This window comes from Brachycentrus maculatus, unplaced genomic scaffold, assembly GCF_059751285.1.
Source record: "Brachycentrus maculatus isolate JH-2025_06_01 unplaced genomic scaffold, ASM5975128v1 h1tg000073l, whole genome shotgun sequence".
Classification (NCBI taxonomy): domain Eukaryota; kingdom Metazoa; phylum Arthropoda; class Insecta; order Trichoptera; family Brachycentridae; genus Brachycentrus; species Brachycentrus maculatus.
Window position 1 is genome coordinate 227282 of NW_028280827.1, and position 20219 is coordinate 247500.

Sequence of the window (20219 nt, forward strand, 5' to 3'; positions counted from 1 at the left end):
ATAAAGAAAACTTTTACTAGACAGAGACATATTTTTCTTACATATTCTTCATCTATGTTGAGATATCGGAAAAATTAAAAAATAACTCCTGATTGGAGATAATCTGGATATACTAAAAATATTTTAAAATTAAAGTGATGTTCAAGTAACATCATTGAAATTTCACCTAACGCTGAAAAACTAGACGTTACAAGATCATTGTAGGAGAAAAAATTGGTTAAAGATATATCCCAAACTGAATCTTAACGATTCCACAAAATAATGTTTGTAACAACTGAACAATTGACACATTATTATTAAGGTCAGATAATCAACGTATCGACAAGGTTGGAAATGGTAAAAAGTAATTAACGATTTTGCAAAGCGCAACCAAAACAAATTATTCAAATTAACAAGTCTACTAGAATAAAGCACCTTTCAATGCGGGTAAATATTATGACGAAAACTCCACTCCCCGTTAATTATAAGCTAACCCGAACTAGGATAATGAGCCTAATAGAATACTCGAAAGCCATCGTGGCAGCTAAGCCACCGGCCTTTGGGATTTTTTTATATTTAATTGCGGATTAATCACAAGTACACCATGGCGCTTTGAAAAAATCATTTTAAACGTATTTTTTTTCACAAATAGCCAAATACGAATTTTATTGTTTTTTCGATTTATTTAAGGCGTATCGTGCAGCAAGTAAGATATCAATAATTGTTGTCAGACTCGGATATTGCACCTTAGACTAAAACACCGAAAAGCAAAAAAACATTGTTTGTAAAAATATAAATAAATTTAGTTATTTTATTTACAGGAAAATTTAAGAACTAATTCAATTAACAGGATTGTCTGCATGTTGAATTTGAGTTGTCTGTGAGCAAACGGATCTCAACAATACGTTCACTAACCGATCATTGAATCACAGATTCACTGATTTATTTATTCAGATTTCAGATATTTTAGAGCGAGATGTTCAGAACAAATTGGCAGAAGAAAATAAGCTTCACGACAGAGAAATTTCCCAGCGACCTTTTTTTATGTCGTTTGTTGTTGCCGATAGGATTTATGATGAAATTCTTTCTCCCCGAAACGATCGATCTATAGAATAACAAGAAAAGATCCGTCGTTCAATTTATGCGATCTCAGTGAATGGATCACTTAAGTGATACAGATTTATTGATGTGGATCTTCTGAAAGAGCGTATCTTACCTACCTCTACCGCAGATAAGAAAAACAAGACGTTTCGGATCACTTTGTATTTTACTATAATCACTGATCTTGTTATTTGAAATGATGCATCATTACTAAATTGTTTATTCACAATTTAAAGTAGAACAAAAACTATTCCAAGCAATTTTATAAAATATATCATCGATAAAAAATTATATGAACGAAAATGTCACCCTTCCAAAATAACTGAATTTGTTTCCCGAACATCGGTTCTGATTGCGCACGATAAAAATTACAACGATTTCACAATTTTATGTCATAAATCACTCACGCTCCCCCGCAAGGCAGTGTTATCGTCCGTGTGTTGTTAATAAACTAAATTGTGCAACTGTGCCCAAAACATCGTATTCCGATACTCCTAATAAGTAGCTACTTAAAAATTCTCCAGTATCAAGTAACATGTAGATTAAAAAACAAGCTTGTCACGCAATATTACGGCTGAAAGTGATTTATACGAGGGGCTTTCCGATCTAATTGGGTCAAGTAACCGAAATTATAAGGACCGCTGTAGAGCGAAGAGACGGAGCCCTTCGCTGAAGAGGGCTTGCGGAAAATCTGAAACCCGAAGCAGCTCGCGAGATAAATAATATATTTCACGGAGCTAGCAATCTATCCGTCGCGTCTGTTATGCTACTGATATTCGTGACAAATCGGGAACGAAGCGAACAAAGGGAGATTGATCACCTTGTCATTTCAGCTGAAAAATTGGAACATACTGTTACCTTTAGTAAAGTAAACAGTGTACGAAACATAAAGGAGGCATTGCAAAGGGCCTAACAAACCAGAAACGTGGAGATAACCTTTTTTATTAATTATTTTATGAGACAATGGATTATTCACCCTTCGGATGATATATCAATGTTATTTCAAGCTCTCTCTCTCTCTTTTCCCCTCCTAATAAATATGTTGACTAATATTGAATAAATCTCACCCGTGTATATCTTATTGGAGAAAGCTATAAACTTTACAAATCGTTAATTGATGGCACCGCCGTCAGTCAAAATTCTACATCTATCAAAATTAAAACTAACATACAAAAGGAATCCAACAGCACATTTAAACACGTTTAAAGAAACTAATTCAATATGGATGTTCAATCGTGGGCAGAATGGTGATAAGATAAGCAAAAAAATAAATAAAATACTTAAGCCAGCAAAATACCGGGTCCTAAGTCCTGAAATGCTCGGGCTTCCATTTTTTCGGTTTAAAAACAATAGATGCTTCGTCTCAAGCTGACAACTATAATATATGTAACCAATTTTATTTATTTACCCAGGATATACAAATCAGTTTTTTTTAATATACTAATATGAAGATTTCAAAAAAGTCTATTTATATAAAGTTGAAAATAAATAATATTCAGGAAATGTGTAGAGGGACACGCAATTTATTTACTAAGGCGGTTATAGGTTATGCAAGCTCAATGTGTAATAGTTATGCCAGGTAAAATGTATACAACAATGAACATGTTGAACTGGGTCAAAGAACTTTGAAAAAGGGCAACCTTGAACGCCGTTTTCACGAATTCTAAAGAACAGCTTTGCTTGATTATAATCAGGAAAGAAGCCATGAATGTTTCCCTTAATTAAATTTTCCATTAAAATGTGCTGCATTATGTAAATAATGGCAGTAAACAACAAAACACGTATACACAAACATAGAAAGAGAAAATGTATTTAGAACAATGCGACATCACTTTACTTCAAATTTAGTGTTATTTCAGTCAGTCTGGCCTTGTCATAACAAGGATAGTTTGAGAGATAACGATATCGCGTGGTTAGCAATAGTCATATTCGGCAACCAATTTCCTAAATGTGCTCAGTCTACATTCGCACATAAAAACCATTATCTGAGGTGACATTATTCACAAGATACATACATTTTGTCGCGACACATTCGACTAACATGTTAAAGATACTCCGTGGTTCGAGTTCCCAGCCCTCTGAAACCGATTTACAAGAGTAGCATGGTATATGGTTGATATTAGGAGCAGATAGCTCTTGGCTAATAATATTTTACTTGCAATGTACTTATGTGCGATTCATCATCTGAAGTCGCGACTTGGTTCAAGTCAGATAATAACCGCTAACGGCTCTTCTTGAAATACTTATGGAATAACTTTTTCAATTCCGGAAAAACTTGTCGCAGATTCAAAAACTACAGGATTTTTATTGCAAAAGTGGGTAAGTCGTAAACTCTTGCGGCGAGGAAATGAAATATTAAGTTTTTAACTACACTGGATCAACGAATGAGATTTTGATACGCTTAAATTTTTCAGCTCAACGTGGTTTCAACAGATTAATAATTATTTTATTTTTCATATCTTTATTTCAAACCTCGGCGTAAAGAGTGCAAGCCTCTTAAGGTTTATGAGGTATATACATTATTTAAAATTATCATGAATATATTTTCAATATATAATTGAACGTCCACCCTTAGGTGATCCGACCAAACGATATCATTACTATGTGGATTTCTGATACTATAATATTATATTAATACTCTATTTTATAAGACAATACTTATTAATTTTTAATTTATGTTTTGGTTGGTAAATGCCACTATTTCTTCAACTTTCAACATCTCAGGAGCACCACTCTAAAATTTAGACTTAGCTTCACATACGGTGTTTAAAAACGATGCGGAATCCATCAAAACACGTGTCACAATAAATTTTAAGAAATAGTGGTATATCCCAAATAAAAATTAAATAAAAAAAATAGATTTTGCTACAAAGTAACTGCCGAATCAATTAATGAACGTAATTACTAGGCTTTGTAGTGCCGTGAGCGTCGTGATTTGGATGAAATCCCGCTAAAAAATCCATAGGAAGGAGCCATATTTCAAGAAATAGAATGACGTCATAAATGTTCTGCAAAAGGACAACGCATTTTTCTAGTAATTTAAACATTATTTTAATACTAAAGTCACATGAGTCTGAAAGCAGAGTGGCATTGCAAAAGCGCAAAGCAAGGATCTCTAGTCCTGAAACCAGGAGCGCATTAGGTTTAAGGTTTCAGCGTATATGGTAGGATCAGGGAGAACGAAGTTTATAAGCGGTACAAAAAGCCTTTCAAAGCAAGCGACCACTCGACACCCACCATGTGCGGTGTGCATGAGAATTTATGCAACATGATTGCCTTCTATACCGTATCACAGTATTACTCTATTGAAACGAACATTAGGAGGTCTATTTCAAAGGAAATATAACACGCTTAGTACGCAGTGTAGATAACTTTTTCCGATTTATAGCAATATAAGTATTTTAAAACCGGCTGTCGATGCATTATCGGAACGTTAATGTTACCTTTTTATTTAATATTTGTTTATAACAAAAAAAGTAAATAATTAAAAGTCTTTACATTGCTATCTAAATTGCGTAATTAACGCGTTACTTTTACTTTGGAATAGATCCCATGATAGCATTCATATATTTTTTTAATTTGCCGTTATTAAAATTTTCAATTGGTGGATGCAATGAACAAAAAAAAATAAAATGAGATGTTAAAATTATAAATGATGAAATAATTCAAATATAATATTTGGTAATAATAATAATAATAATTAATAAAGATAAAGACATAGATAGTAGGATCAGTTCAAAATCTGGATTTAAACTAACGTTGACCGTCTCTAAAGATACCCAGCGACTTTCTAGCCTACGAGTTTGATGAATTTAAATTTGTGTAGAAGACGAAAAATGTGTTCATTTTGTTTGCATATAACGTAATTGTTTAAAAGGCGAGATTTTAAAATGGTCTCGAAAACGAAAAAGATAATAAGATAAGACAATTTGGATGAAATAAACTCGATATGAACGATAAAAAAGGCGAATGTTTTAGCTTTTCCGTCCAATAGTGTGAACAAATAAACATGAAATAAACATTCGAAATTTGTCACCTACCCTAAACAGTTATCACGACTAAATACAATACTTAAGATTTATGAAAACACGTGATAGATACAATAGAAAATCCATAATCCCGGTAGTGTGATTCCCCTTATATTTTATGTAAATTCAAGACGTTAAACTGTGCGAAATGAGTAGGTAGAAATGGTAGTACGTATTAATAACGACCCGTAAAGTGTTTCACTTTATAAACTCGTATGCGCATTACAAACTTCGCAATTTCCTCCGAGATCAAAATAATTATACCTTAAAACATTACCTCAAACAGTCAATTATCATAAACAAAGTACGAAATTTACAAAAATATTGGTTAAATCCTATGTTCCTGGAAAACATTCAATATTCCTCGTGAAGAAATATGAAAGCAAGCCGTGGAAGATAAAAAAAAAAACTTGAAACAGTTTTATAGAACCGTCTTTCTTTCATTCCAAAGCAGTTATAAAAATAATTCATAGCTTTTTTACTCTTGCAGCAGATTAAATACTAAATAAAATTAATAAAAACTTTTATGTGTAACAATTTCATAAAACGTTACCATCCTTGGATGTTTTAACGTGCATCTAGTGGCAAGTCTTAATAAATAAAACTTAATAAACTTACTTACGTCACTAGACCTAACCTGTATTTCCTTACAGTGCTATAATGAGTAATCTGACCATCCCAAGATTATCATAAGGATGATGTAAATTTAACGCGGAAAACAGATACTGAATACTGCATTTAAAAAATAAATTATCAAATTGATTGTATTTTTTTAAAATTCTTATTTATGTTAACCTGTATTAATTATTTAATGAATACCCATTAGTTTTTTTTGTAATGTGAGGCCATGAAACAACTGATAATCATATTTTAATAAACAAAATTTATAAAACACCATTGTATTACGATATAACATAAGATTAAATAAAAAATTGTGACATTTCACACAACGTATTTTTTAAAATGATTATTTTAATATGTAGGTTTTAAATGATCTACCGTATGTCATAAATTAATATTATAATTTTAATAAAGGTCTGAATTATTGATAAATTGCTCTCGAATATGAATAAGCTTATACAGAATTTTGTACGTTAAAAGCATTGTTAACTTTGTAGTTATTTATATATCAACCCTTATCCTAATAATCCTAATCGCAATCCTAACAAAGTGTACGATAAATGATAAGGAGAGTGTTGAACATAAAAACGTTTAAAATAAGACAAATATAAGTTTTGTGCGACAACATTTTTTAATGATATTGCAATTCTACGTGGTGTTTATAAAAAAACAATTATTATTATCTACATTTAAGCCTATGTTATATATATTTATAAATTAATTAACTTTACTTTGCTTTACATGTATTAAATGAACCTGATGTAGCAGTGAATTGTTACCATAATTAAGAACAACTACTACTACTACTACTACTACAATCACGCCGTTTCCCCGCAGGGTTAGGCAGAGAGGATTGAACGCCACACTCTTCTGTCCTGACATACACTTCTCGCCTCCTTCACATCCATACATCTAGTCATATATGCCCTCCGATTTCGCATACTTTTGACACCACCAGATTTTAGGTTCTGATTGATCTGATCGTGCCAAGTCTTTTTTGGTCGTCTACGTTCTGTTTTCCCTCTCACATTCGCCACATATATTTTCTTAGTCATTCTCTCGTTATCCATTCGCTCCACATGTCCATACCACCGCAAAGAACTCTTCCTAATCTTTTCAATTATTCCTCGTTCAGCCTCACAATTCTTTCTTATATCGTCGTTTTTAATTCTGTCATACAATGATTTTCCACACATTCGTCTGAGGGAGCGCATTTCAACAGCGTTCACTCTGCTTTCATCCTTCCTTTGCCAGTTCCATGTTTCGCTTCCATACATTAGTGTCGGTACTAGCACGCCGTTGTGAACCGCTAGCTTGGCTTCCATGGACATTAAGAACAAAGTATAAATTTTATTTTTAATATTAATATCAAGAACAAAGTATAAATAAAAGTGAACATTAAAAAAATTACAATAATTATTGGAAGAGTCATCTCATATTCAAACACGTATTTTCAAGGAACTTGTTAAAAATATTGGTTTCGCATACATACCATAATATTTTATATAATTAAATAGATCACAAATTATTTTTAAAAAATTATAAAGTTGTTGATATTTCAAATGAATTAGAGAAACTTGAACTAATTGAGCAAGCACGGGCAATGTTCGTGTTTTTGTTCAATTGCGTGGGTCGTGAAAAAAATGCACTCTACCCTACATTAACACGGTTCGTTCAACTTTGTTTGCGATAAGCACATTCAAGGAGGCATTTCGTCTTTCAATGGAATAAAGTAAAATGCGCAGTAATAATATAAGTAGGTACTTTATATATATCAAAATATGATTGTATGTAGTGCTGATATGTACAATACAAGGTCGGATCAATGGAAAAAAATAAGCCCAATGAAAAAAATAGCTGGCAAAAGAACTAAGAATGAATCGATATAGCAAATATCGAAAAGCAAGAAGTTAAATTAACATATATTGTTTAGAAAGTTATGCTTCTTTTAAAAACTTTCTTGAATACGATGAAGCCAAAAATAAACATGTTTCGGGTGGCTCTAATTCACCTGTAAATCTGTCCCTAAGTAATATTTGTAATACATATTTAAATATATTCTTTTATGCTAAAATACATAACAATTCAAAGTAAATATAAATATTTTTTTTCTTTATAAAGCGACTACAACCATTAAAATTGCTCGATTGACTTTTTTTTTGATTACCTTAAGTCCAAGTCAATCAGGAATATCAATCTAACTACAGCATATGCAACACCGCTTATCGGCCCTACTTAGGATACAACATTATAAGTTTTATAGCCTATGTCTACTTCATGTTTGAAGTTAGGTACTACAATTTCATGTAATTCATGAGTTAAAAATTCTAGGCAAAAAACACTAGCTAGCTCGATTGAACCAAAAATAGTCAAAAGTCAACCAAGTAAATGCTTTACTACTACTACTACAACTATCACGCTGTTTCCCTGCAGCGGTAGGTAGAGAGGATGGAACGCCACACTCTTCTGTCCTGACATACACTCGACGCCTCCTTCACATCCATACATCTAGTCGTACATGCCCTCCGATTACGCAGACTTTTGACACCGCCAGATTTTAGGTTCTGATTGATCTGATCGTGCCAAGTTTTTTTCGGTCGTCCTCGTTCTGTTTTCCCTCTCACATTCCTCCCATATATTTTCTTAGCCATTCTCTCGTTATCCATTGGCTCCACATGTCCATACCACCGTAATGAACTCTTCCTAATCTTTTCAATTCTTCCTCGTTCAGCCTTACATAATAATATTGAGAATACCAAAATAGTAGACATAAGTAGTTGTTCCAGTTCGTTCGGGTTCAGATGGTCGCAGATAACGGGTGGTGAGAAATAATGCGACTTATTTGGAAAATACAAAAAAAAAGTTTACACTAAACTGCGGCACTGTTCACTAATGAGGGAAGTTTAAATGGCATGGAGATGAAAGGCGTCTGGCGGGATCGGGAGTCCTCCGGCCGGGAGGGTGAACGCAAATATGAAAAGAATATGTCGCGCGGGTTGTAATTGCATCCGAACGAAAGCGGCTGCGTTTCTTCCGGGAAACAAGGCGCTTTGAACTGCAATCATAGCCGAGTTGCCATTAATGGAACATCCCGCGGTGTTTATTATGATGAAACAAGAAATAGGGGAAGTGTACCATCACTATCATCGTGTTTTGTGGACAATAATACGCAAGTAATACGACGTTGTATTGTTGACCTTTTACATTTAAAAAAATATTATTTTATGATTAATTGATTCGGTAGTCACTTTGTAGCAGCATCTATCAATTTTATATATTTAACTTACGAAAGTAAGAATCACTTCCTACCTCCTTCTCTTCCTTCAACGTCCCAAAGGCGCAACTGTCGAATTCAGACTTTTTACATCCGATGTGTAATAATGATGTTGAATGCATCGCAACACATATCAGAATATATTTTAATAATTGCTGAATTAATTGATTTGTATATCATATGCAATATCAAAAAATATTTAATGCAATTTAATTTATTTTTAATTTTAGTTTTACTTGGTAAATACCACTATTGTGGTATGTGCTTCTATGCATTTTGCGTCATTTTCAAACACCGTTTTACCGAGAAAAACTTTAATTAAAAATGGATAGATATTACCATAAATTAACTGTTGAATCAATTTAATTTAATTTCAAAGTGAAACTTGGGTAAGTAGTTCGACGTAATCTTTAAAATACCGAATGCGTTGTCCGGGATACAGAACCTATTTTAGTATTACCATACGTTTCGATCTCGATTGGCTGTGGAAATGTTAGATAAACGTATTAAATTATTTGGGAGGTTATTATAAATTGAATAATCTGTAAAGCGAAAAAGGTTAAAACTAAAAAAGAAATGACACTCACCATTGGCGCGAACCGCGGGGTTGAACAGGGCGAGCCATAGTATTAATACAGCGGCACTGAGACGGGTTCGCGTCAGTAGCAGGCCCGCTGTGGTCCGTCCACCACAGCCGATGTACCGCTTTATCATTTTACCGGCGCGGCCTCAGGTGACCGGTCGCCCCCGCGCCCTCCGCCTGTTTCCGCCCAGAGAGGCGAAAGTGGACAAAAATGTACAGTGATAATAACATCAAACCTGGACAACAAAAGGGTGGGGCGTGGAGGGTCTGCGGCTGAGGGATGGGAAGTACTTACGTGCACCTAGCGAGGAAAGGAATGGGATTGAGCAAATCAGACACTCGTCGTATTAAGGGATTCGTATTAGACTGATGTCTCTCTTCCCAGTCTACGAATCTTTGAATAATCGTTTTTTCAACTTCAAATGTCAATTTAAACTAATTTTGAAGTAATTTTTAAGTAAAGTTTTAATCTTACGACACTATACCATCTCACTTAAAGTGAAATGTTTAATAAAATTACATAAAACACAGACACGTTAATATCACAGATTTGGAATGTGTATTTATTTCTTTATGACACATTTACTTATAATTTATACGAAGGAAGAAAACATCGAAAATTTTACACATAGATTTTTTGAATTATTAGTTTTTCACTAAAAAAAAATACGATGAAAATTGTTATCACAACACACTTTTCAGCATACTGTAATTGCTGAATTTTTTTTATATTATTTCGTTTATTATATCGTCTTTTACGTCAATGTTTATTTAATTTAGTTAATAACAATTTGTCGACCAATTGTTATGCGCGAGAATTAAAATTGATGTTAAAACTCTGTAGCAGCCATTTTTTAGGCCTTTAATCGTTTACGAATCTTCATTTCATTGTTTGTTTCACTCAAAAAGTTCAGGAGATTTTCATCCGAAATCCATTATCTTTCCTTTTCCGATATCAAACGCGATAAAGCGGAATTCGGTTCCAGTCTTTTGATCATTTTTACAAATAGGAACATTCACATCGGCCACTGTTTTCTTTTTATGCCGTTCATTATATTGGCAGTTAACACGACAGCACTACGATATAAAGCTGGAAAAACACAAAAATAAAATAAAATCAGGCCTTCACTGCCTTACTTAAACTATCAAAAATGAAAACTATTGATAATTATGTTCACAATATTCAATTTATTAGTATGGGGTGGATAAAGTTCCAATCCATGTCCTTTGTGACCCAAAAACGCAAGCCAAGCTTAAGGGAAAAGTCCACCAAACAATTGTCAGAGCCGAAGATTTCTATGGCTCTGAATGCTAGACGATGTATAACACCTACTCTAGGCAGCTAGAAACTGCTGAAATGCGAATGATTAGATGGTCAGCTGAAGTGTCCATTAGAGACAAAATAAAGAGATCACGCATTTGAGGATGCCTGAGTGTAACTGACATCAATAGTAAGGTAGAGGAAAGGCAATCAAGATGGTATGGGCACATATGACGTAGAGAACCTGAACATATTGTAAACCAGGCGATCGCCATGGATCTTCCTCGAAAGAAAATCTAGAGAAAGACCGAAAAATTCATGGATGCTACAGAAAGATAACATGATTCAAAGGCATAACCTAGGTAACGTTGTATATGATAGAAAGACCTACAACCTGACGACGAGGAGTACTGTCCCTTACAGTCTAGAAAGACGATGGGATGTAGCTAGAAAGAAGATTCAATTCTTATCATGGTCAACCCTTCGACGTCCCATCGATCCACAAACGTAACATAATTAATTTTTAATGATTAAAAGTAAAAATATAATTGTTTAATCCTTCGTGAGTAAATATATGTTACAGGGGTATTAGGCTTTATTTTGACTAAAAACTCCACACATACATAAATCTATTCTAAATACAGATATAGGTGATCAATCACGGAAAAGTTTCCGCCTTTTTTATATACCAAACAACGAAACAAACACGTGCGAGTGTATTTAATTTTCAAATAAAAGTTTTACTTTTAATGTATATTGTAAAGCCGCAAAATCGACTGAAAGGAGGCCCTAAAGTTTATTTCGTCGGGTAATGTGTTACAACGCATTAGAAGATAATGGACTCCATTAAGCAGCGAATTTCCATATAATTCATTTCATCCAAATGAGTCTCACTGTTTGAAAAAACTTTTAATATATTTATTTAATTGTTCGATCACGATCACTAAAGTATACGAGTATTCTGAATAGCTACACGAATTATGAAAACTTTTTAAGACAAAGTCTAAAATTATGAGGGCGACATAATCATCAAACATAAATCTACTAACTAACTTACCATCACGCCGCTTTCCCGCAGGGATAGGCGGCGTGATGTAGAGAATAGAACGCTACACCCCTTATCTTTGCAAACATTCCTCGTTCTTCCACATTCATGCATATCCTCATACAAACTTCGCCGATTATTTCGAGTCCTGACCTGACCACTTTCAAATATTTGTCATATCTGATCATGCAAATAATAATGAGGGGAAAAATAGAAGGACGCCGAGGACCTGGCAGAAAGCGAACATCTTGGCTTTGCAACATTCGCGACTGGACCGGGATGAGAGGAGTGGGGGAGTCGTTCCGGACGGCGCAGGACCGCGAAGCCTTTGCCATAGTGATCGCCAACGTTGGAGGGACCTAACAAGGCACACGAAGAAGAAGTTCATGCCAAGTTTTCCTCGGTCTTCCTCTGCTCCTTTTAATAACTACATTCAACTCATTAATTTCATCACCAATCAAACTTGGAGTTAGTAAAAAAAACGGATATTACTGAATTTATTTAAGTTTTTTTTTGGTTGATACGATAAAAGCACGTTTTATTTATCTAATGTATGAACGAGATTACGAGCCAAGACTTCCATAATTGAAAATAAACTGCAACAAAATGGGCAGGGCGGGTTCTCCGCAGTCATTAAGTGCAGATGCTCTGCGCGAGACTGTACTGTACAATTTACTCGCTTCGGCCGCAACGCTCATAGAATCTTAATGGAGGAATTTAAATTCCGTTTCGATGTGACCGATTTCCCGAGAATGTGGAGAGCCGAAGGTTTATTTATCAGGTGGCGTGGCTACCGCGTAAACAGGTGGATTTAAACCACCGGTAATGTTGTTGCAGAAAAGACCAATGCCAAAACTCCACTAGTATGTTCCTATGCAAAAACTACAAAATTACTGGGTACTAAAAAAACAGCCACGTGTAATAATAAAAAACCTAGAAACAGATTTAATTTTAACTTAATTATAATTTTTATTTTTTAATATTTTATATTTATCACTGTCTATGAGTTCACGCTACATTCTATTATTTCGTATTACATATCTACATAGTTAATATGTAATACGAAATGGGGAAAACTTGATGAAAAATTAATAATTACACCTTACTTTAAAAAAAACTGATCTGACAACACAATTGGTTATTTATAAAAAAAAAACAAGACCATCCTTATTTTTTTTTTTGTTTTTCTGAAAACTTTATTAACTCTAATGGATTCACTGTCCAAATTAGCTATCCCAATGGCTATGAGAAATATTGTTATATTTGAATATTATCATCGGAAAAAACGGTATAAAATAAAATATTGGGATAGATACTAGCATAATTATGTTTTATAATATATGCTAAGATAAGTAAGATTCTAAAAATCTGATAAAACGTAATACCTGTTACGTAGTATACTTTATTTAAAAGAAAAAAGCACACAGATTTTCATTTTATATCACTGTATAATTCCGTGCAGAGCACCCGAAGTAGCTTGTTACATCAAACAAATGTTTATCCAACCAACCTCACGTCCGTGTGGGGTTTTCCATCAATTTTCGATGAACGAGTCTTCCAACCGGATTTATAAACACAGCATTAGTCAAATCTGTAGAAAGTTCCACATGGCTTATGATAGCACGTTATGTAGTACGTTAGCACAGCTAAAGTACGATTTAAATTTTTGGTGGAATTGTATAAAACAAATTAATTTATTATGGAATAAAATAAATTTGAGGGACTCGTACATTATAGTTTCTCTCACATTACTGAGCTTGACATGGATTATTAATGAATACTATCAATGAATATCTTAAAATCAAGTCATAAATCAAGAAAAATAACACAAATATGAAAATAAATTAGAATATCGAAATATTATGATTATGTTCAACAGAGATATTCAAAGCAGTTATTTCAGCTTTGAGTAAAGGATTGTATTCATACTATATCGTTGTTATTAGAGAGAATTTCTAGTACAAGTGAAGACCGAAAAAAAGTAGGCACACTTGAAAAATTCAATCTGATATGAAAATAATTTATCAGAATTAATTAAGATAGCATAAGGGATAAAATAACAATTACCACGAAATAAAACATTCGCTATCTTATTACGTATTCAGATTGGGAGTAGTCTATTTTCTTTAGATTATTCGGAACATTTACTTAGCTATAGTACCGTAACTCCTAGATAAATTACACGGTATATCTATCTATGCTCCACACGTAAATTCGACATAAACATTTTCTTTACGAAAAAAAATATATTTAACATCTAACCCAAATCGAGGGGTTGGAAAACAATTGGAAAAACTAAATCGTAACGGGGTGCCGAGAATGAAAGCGGGGTTCAGTCATTTGGTTCTGCGGCGAGGCCTGCATACAACTCGTATCGTACAAAACAGGAGACCATTTCCAGAATTTAGCTATTCAATTGTGGTCATTGTTCCGCGTGTGATTTCCGGCGAATAAAAGAGAATCTCGCGGTCGCCATCTGCGCGGAGAGCGCTGAACTCCGGGATCGCGAGGGTAAGTAAACGGGTAGAATTGTTTAAAGCGGTGCGGTGAAATTTACGCCGGCCGAATCGAAATCGGCCTCATTAGGAGGGCGGGAGGACTCGGGGTGGGTTCATTTACCGGTCCAAATCGGCAATAAAAAGCGTCCGCGTTTATCTGGCGGGATGTGGGGGAGGAGCGTCCCACCGAGAAGAGTCGAGGAGCTCCGACCGCTGGAACTGTCGCACCTGGCGGGACAAATAAAAGTTTCGCTTGCGGGCAACTTTTCCAGCATACTAAATTAGAGGATTTGACATTTCAGATAGACTTTAACTTGACTGTTGACATCGTGTTGTAAACTCCGAGTGAAGATTTAAAATATTCCATTACGCGAAAAATGTTTCAATGAAAACGTTTATCCAGACGAAGAGTTATGAGATGTTTAAATATAAGTTTGCAATAAAAAGTCCAAATTAGCTATACGTATAAAAGCTACTTTTTTATATAATAGAAAATAGAATTGATACATCTAATAAAAAATACATAAATTTAACGCGAATATTACACATTTTAGTATGTTTTTTTTTTCATTCACCCCGAAAAACATCAAACATGTTGATCCGTTTACCTCCGTAAAGCTTTCGGGGCAATAATATTGATGAAATACCGTCGTAAAAATTCACATTACTCGGCTCCCCGAGAAAAATATCGCTACAAAAAAGGTAAATAGAAATTCAACATAAAGTGTGATAAAAGGGAAGGGCGAAGGTTTTTCAGAACTATAAAAAAACAATAGTCCTACATCCCTCTCTCCTCTGGCGGGCTGGCGAACCGATACGTTTTATTACTATTCACACACCTTAAACTAAACTAACGAAAACAAAGAAAAGTTATCGCGTGGTAGTAGAACACACTAATGTATGTAACGTGCTATACGGTTCCGGGTGTTAGCAACTCCCCCTAGTCGCATGCGAATCGTTACGTTAATGTAATCAAGGTATGAACTACGAATTGGATTATAATGATTGCAGATGCAACATTGCTACAAATCAAAAATATACGCCCACTGTTTCACGTATAGTATGTTTAAAAAAAACTAACTAACAAACTAACTAACCATTACGCCGCTTTCCCACAAGGATAGACAGAGAATAAAACGCCGCACCACTCTGTTTTTTTAAGCTATCTTTACCTGATCCACATCCATGCATTTATCTCCTCACCATTATACACACCGATTATTCCTACCACCGACTCCTAACTTGGCCACTTTTAAATATTTGCAATATTTCTTCATGCCAAGTTTATATTCGCCTCGTAAATTTGTTATCCTGTTTTTTTCTTATTCATTCGGTTCACGTATCCAAACCATCTCAACACACCATTCATGATATTATCGATATATTAGCCTTGGATTCTTTTCTTATTTCTCCATTCGAAAATCTAACATACATCGTTTTGTCGCATATCCCTCTGAAAGGTCACATTTCGACTGCATTCAGTCTACATTCATCATGTTTTGCCAACTCCATGCTTTGCTTTTATACATTATGGTTGGTAACAGGACTCCATTGCGAACTGCCAGTTTAGCTTATTATTTCCTTTTTAAAATATTATAGAAATCTACCTTAAATAATCATTGAAAATCATTTCCTTCATCCCTCCCTTAGATCCACTTTTCCTCATTAAATTTTTCACCTATTCTTTCTTCCGCTTCCTGTACCTTTCCTCATTGTACCTTCTGATTGCAGTCATGGAAACCATAAAAAACACTAAATACATAATAAAACATCGTATGATTCCCATGCGCAGATGGAGTTAGTCTCTATTGCTGAGGTGATCTCGCTTTTGAAGAAACGATTTCTCACGATTTATTTCCTGACTTTGATCTCCGAGTGGTCCCAATGGTCATTAATCCAACAGCCCAGCTATTTACATGGCCAAATGATTGGACTCATTACCATAATTGACAAGTGTTCATCAAAGAAGCATTGACGTACTTTTGGAATAAAAGGATAAGGTAAGAACCCAACAAAATATTCGAACCCGTGCAGCATTAAATATCAACTATGTATGTTGGCCCATCCATTAATACAAGATTTGCACAAAAAAGCTTTTTATTCTTTGCGCTAAAAATATTTAACCTGATGCCCGTAGCTATTAAGAATTCCAAAAGTGATCATGCTTTTAAGAGCAGTGTCCGTCGATGGTTGCTCTTTGTTGGGACAAGGTGGAAACAGACTAAATTATAGTCCAGGCTTAATTTTTTTTTAATTTTAGTTTACAACCTTTTTACTGTAAATTGTTATTGTATCTTGTAATGTATAAAATCAGATAAAAAAAATTGTATTAACATGTAAGTCATTCGACTCAACACAGGCTATGCCTATGAGCCGTAATACATTTTATTAATAAAATATTTTAAAATATTTATATTTGTACCAAAAATAAATAAATAAATAAAATAAATTATTGAACGTTTACAAGTAAAATAACACAAAAATATATTGTTGTGTTAAATTAAAAACGATCATACTTTAAATGGTATTCGTATTTGCACATATCAAAGTGTTGACAATACGAATACAATTAAAAAATAAAATTAATGCAATAAACGCATAAGTATGTATTTTCATAAAAACAAGTCTATACAGTCAGGATTTATCTACATGTTTCGGCGATAGCCCATTATACTTTAAACAGATAACTATTTTATAATTAAAATGTAACTTTGTTTTAAAATCACTATAGATATTTTATTATAACTTAATTATAATGACATTATATTTAAGTTATAATAAAATATGTAAAGTGATTTTAAAACAAAATTACATTTTAATTATAAAATGGAAAATCACAAAGTTAGTGCTTCAAATATAAATTATAAAGATAAGTATTTGTTAACTATGTTTATTATTTTATTCGGCTAGGACTATTAGAAAAAATCCCACTAAGCTAATGTATACTCTTATACATATTAGAAGCTAGGGTAACAATATCAATTCAAAATAAACGTTAAGTTCATTCTAAATGTACACGCATGTTCACGATAAACGTTTTTGAAAACAATCAGAAAATTTAAAATATCAATTTTGTATATTTAGAACACGGCGTTTTCATTTAAATATGATATCGACCACAAAAATTAGGTAGCCATTTCAAATAAAATTTTACTCACTTCACATTTTTTCTTGATTCTAAATAAAATCCACCAGTTAGTAATGTTACTTTCTAGGTAAGAACTAACGATTTTGCTTATTTATTTGTTTGTTATATTTTTAAAAAAAACTTATACACCACGATTTTTTTTTAATTCTGCCTTAGAAACGCTTCAATTGATAATGTGCTTTTTATGAAAAGCAAAATCTCTTAAGCCATTTATATACAGATAAAATTATGTACGTAAAATATACAGAGGAAGAAAAAAAACAATTAATGTATGTGATGATTTTAGTGATGTATTTGGTATTGTATTTATTTATTTATATAAATTAATAATTATCAAAAAAATCACACAAAAATTATCATTTCAAGCAGTTAAAAAAAATATTTTCCCTGTGTTTTTTTTAAGTGGCTTACGAGACATTGCTTCATCGTGAGCAAAATATCTCACTTATTCGTCCTAAAATACCAATGAATTTGGTTAGGAAAATTTATTACCAGCGTAAAATGTACGAATTTAAGTGTAATTCGGTAAAATTAAATTCAAATCACCTTACAAACTGCGCCATGGCAAAAATATAATTAGATGTTTTGAAAAATGTTTAACATCTTGGAACGAATTACGATAAATTATCGCGACGAGGAACGAAGTTATTCGAGGAAATTCTGCTTAAACGTGGTAAAAGCAAGTTACCTGAATACTTAAGGCGGATCATGTCAAAAGGAACAATTGACAAGCTTGCATGTAGGGGAGAGTGCCCACGAGTGGGACAGAGGATGAATGGGACAATCGTCCTCCAGCCCAAACTATTATTACAAAAAAAAATTAAAAATTACCCAACATTAACGCTACGATATTAGACAGATTAATCCTCAAACCTTAGTTCTCGACTGACAGTAAAGCGAGTAAGACGTGTTACAATTTTTTTGCGTCAAAAAGTAAATTATATATTGCAATTTGATTTTGTTTGTACATATAGGTTATGATAAGTGCTGCAATTGATAAATACAATTATTTAAGTTGGTTCTCTCAGGATATTATAAAGTATGTTTCATCAAATTTACTTTAGAATAAATGTATCGATTTATCTATTTTTCTAAAAATCACGCATTTCCTTGAATGGGACGCGCGCAGTGATCATGAATGGGACGGTCCCACTCAAGGGAAAATTGCCCCATTCATGGCGAATACTTTTAATTTATATTAAAAATCGTTTGTACTCGTTTGTATTACACGTATTGTAAACATTATATTGTTTTTAGGTTATAATGCCAAAAACACGGCATCGTTCACCAACCATCAATCACCAACGTTCTAATTGAAGCTGCTGTAGAAGAGGTTTTAAATAAAAGCAAAATATTAGGTCGGTTGCAAAGACATATGCAATAGGAAAATCTTCTCTTTATAGACATGTCAAACAAGTAAAGGCTGATAGGAAATAAAAGAGCCTATCAGCGGAAGCTAAGCTGGCAGTGCATAACGGAGTCCTGGTTCTAACTCTAATGTATGGAAGTGAAACATGGAGTTGGCAAAATAAGGATGAAAGTAGACTGAATGCAGTCGAAATGCGATCTCTCAGAAGAATGTGCGACAAAACGATGTATGATAGATGTTCGAATAGTGAAATAAGGAAGGAATGCAAAGCTGAGATAAGCATAATCGATAAAATTAAGAAAAATGTGTTGAGATGGTTTGGACATGTAGATCGAATGAGTGAGGATAAAACGGTTAAACAAATTTACTAGGCGAATGTTATTGGAAAAAGGAGCAGAGAAAGACTGAGAAAAACATGGCACGATCAGGTAAGCCAAATAGTTGCAAGTGGTCAGGTTGGAGTCGTAACAATCGGCGGGTATGAGTGAGGAGATGCATGAACGTGGAAGAGGCGAAAAGAATGTTTGCAAAGACAGAGTGGTGTGGCGTTATATTCTTTCTACCTATCCCTGCGGGGAAGTGGCGTGATAGTAAGTTAGTTTTTTTAGTTAGTTAGTTCAGTCTGAAGCGAGAAGAAATACTTTCCACGTATTTAAATTCAGCTGGAAGAATATGTTGTACAGTACAGAAATAAATCAGTAAGGGGAAATCAAGTATAATATCTGACACTTCAGAAAAGGACAAGTTTTTGAAAATACAATTATTGAAGAATGGAAAATGAAAACCTATAGATAGACCATAAAATAAGCCTAACGCTAAAAGAGTTTTAAAAAAAAACTCAGTTTTCAACAAAATATTTCAATGAGTGATGACAGAGATCAGTTCAGATAAATCAGTTGAAATAGAAGGTGTATCACTGACAAAAACAAAAGGAAAGGAGGATAATAAGTGTCACATATGTGAAGGAGAATATCAATATAGTTTTATGCAATGGCTTAAATGTAAATTTTGTGGCCCATGAAAAAAAAAAATTGCCAAAAATGTTGCAAAAATGTTAAATAAAATTTCTTTTACATGTGTCTACGTATTATACTAAAGTGTCTACAGATGATTTTTGTTTTAAAATAGAATTATTCCATCAATCTAGCATTTTAATTAATGTCCTATTCATGGTATACTGGTGTCCCTCTCATGGGAGGGTGTTTATGAATGGGACATTTTAGGACATGATTTGAAATCGATTTTTCAGGCAGTTAGGTTAATTTTTTTAGAAAACAAAGTATGGCATATTTGTAGCTAAAAGATTGAATAA

At 33.5% G+C, this 20219-nt stretch overlaps 1 protein-coding gene across 8 annotated transcripts in view; it reads right to left on the minus strand.

Moving 5' to 3' along the window:
• The window catches only part of Lar (tyrosine-protein phosphatase Lar), a 232476-nt gene that overhangs the window by 142932 nt on the left and 69325 nt on the right, over positions 1-20219 (minus strand). For all 8 annotated transcript variants that reach the window (XM_088257182.1, XM_088257179.1, XM_088257176.1 and 5 more), the window contains exon 3: positions 9591-9763. In XM_088257182.1, coding sequence (XP_088113308.1) covers positions 9591-9717 — 127 coding nt within the window. In that variant the 5' untranslated portion in view covers positions 9718-9763. The remainder of the gene's footprint in view (positions 1-9590; positions 9764-20219) is intronic.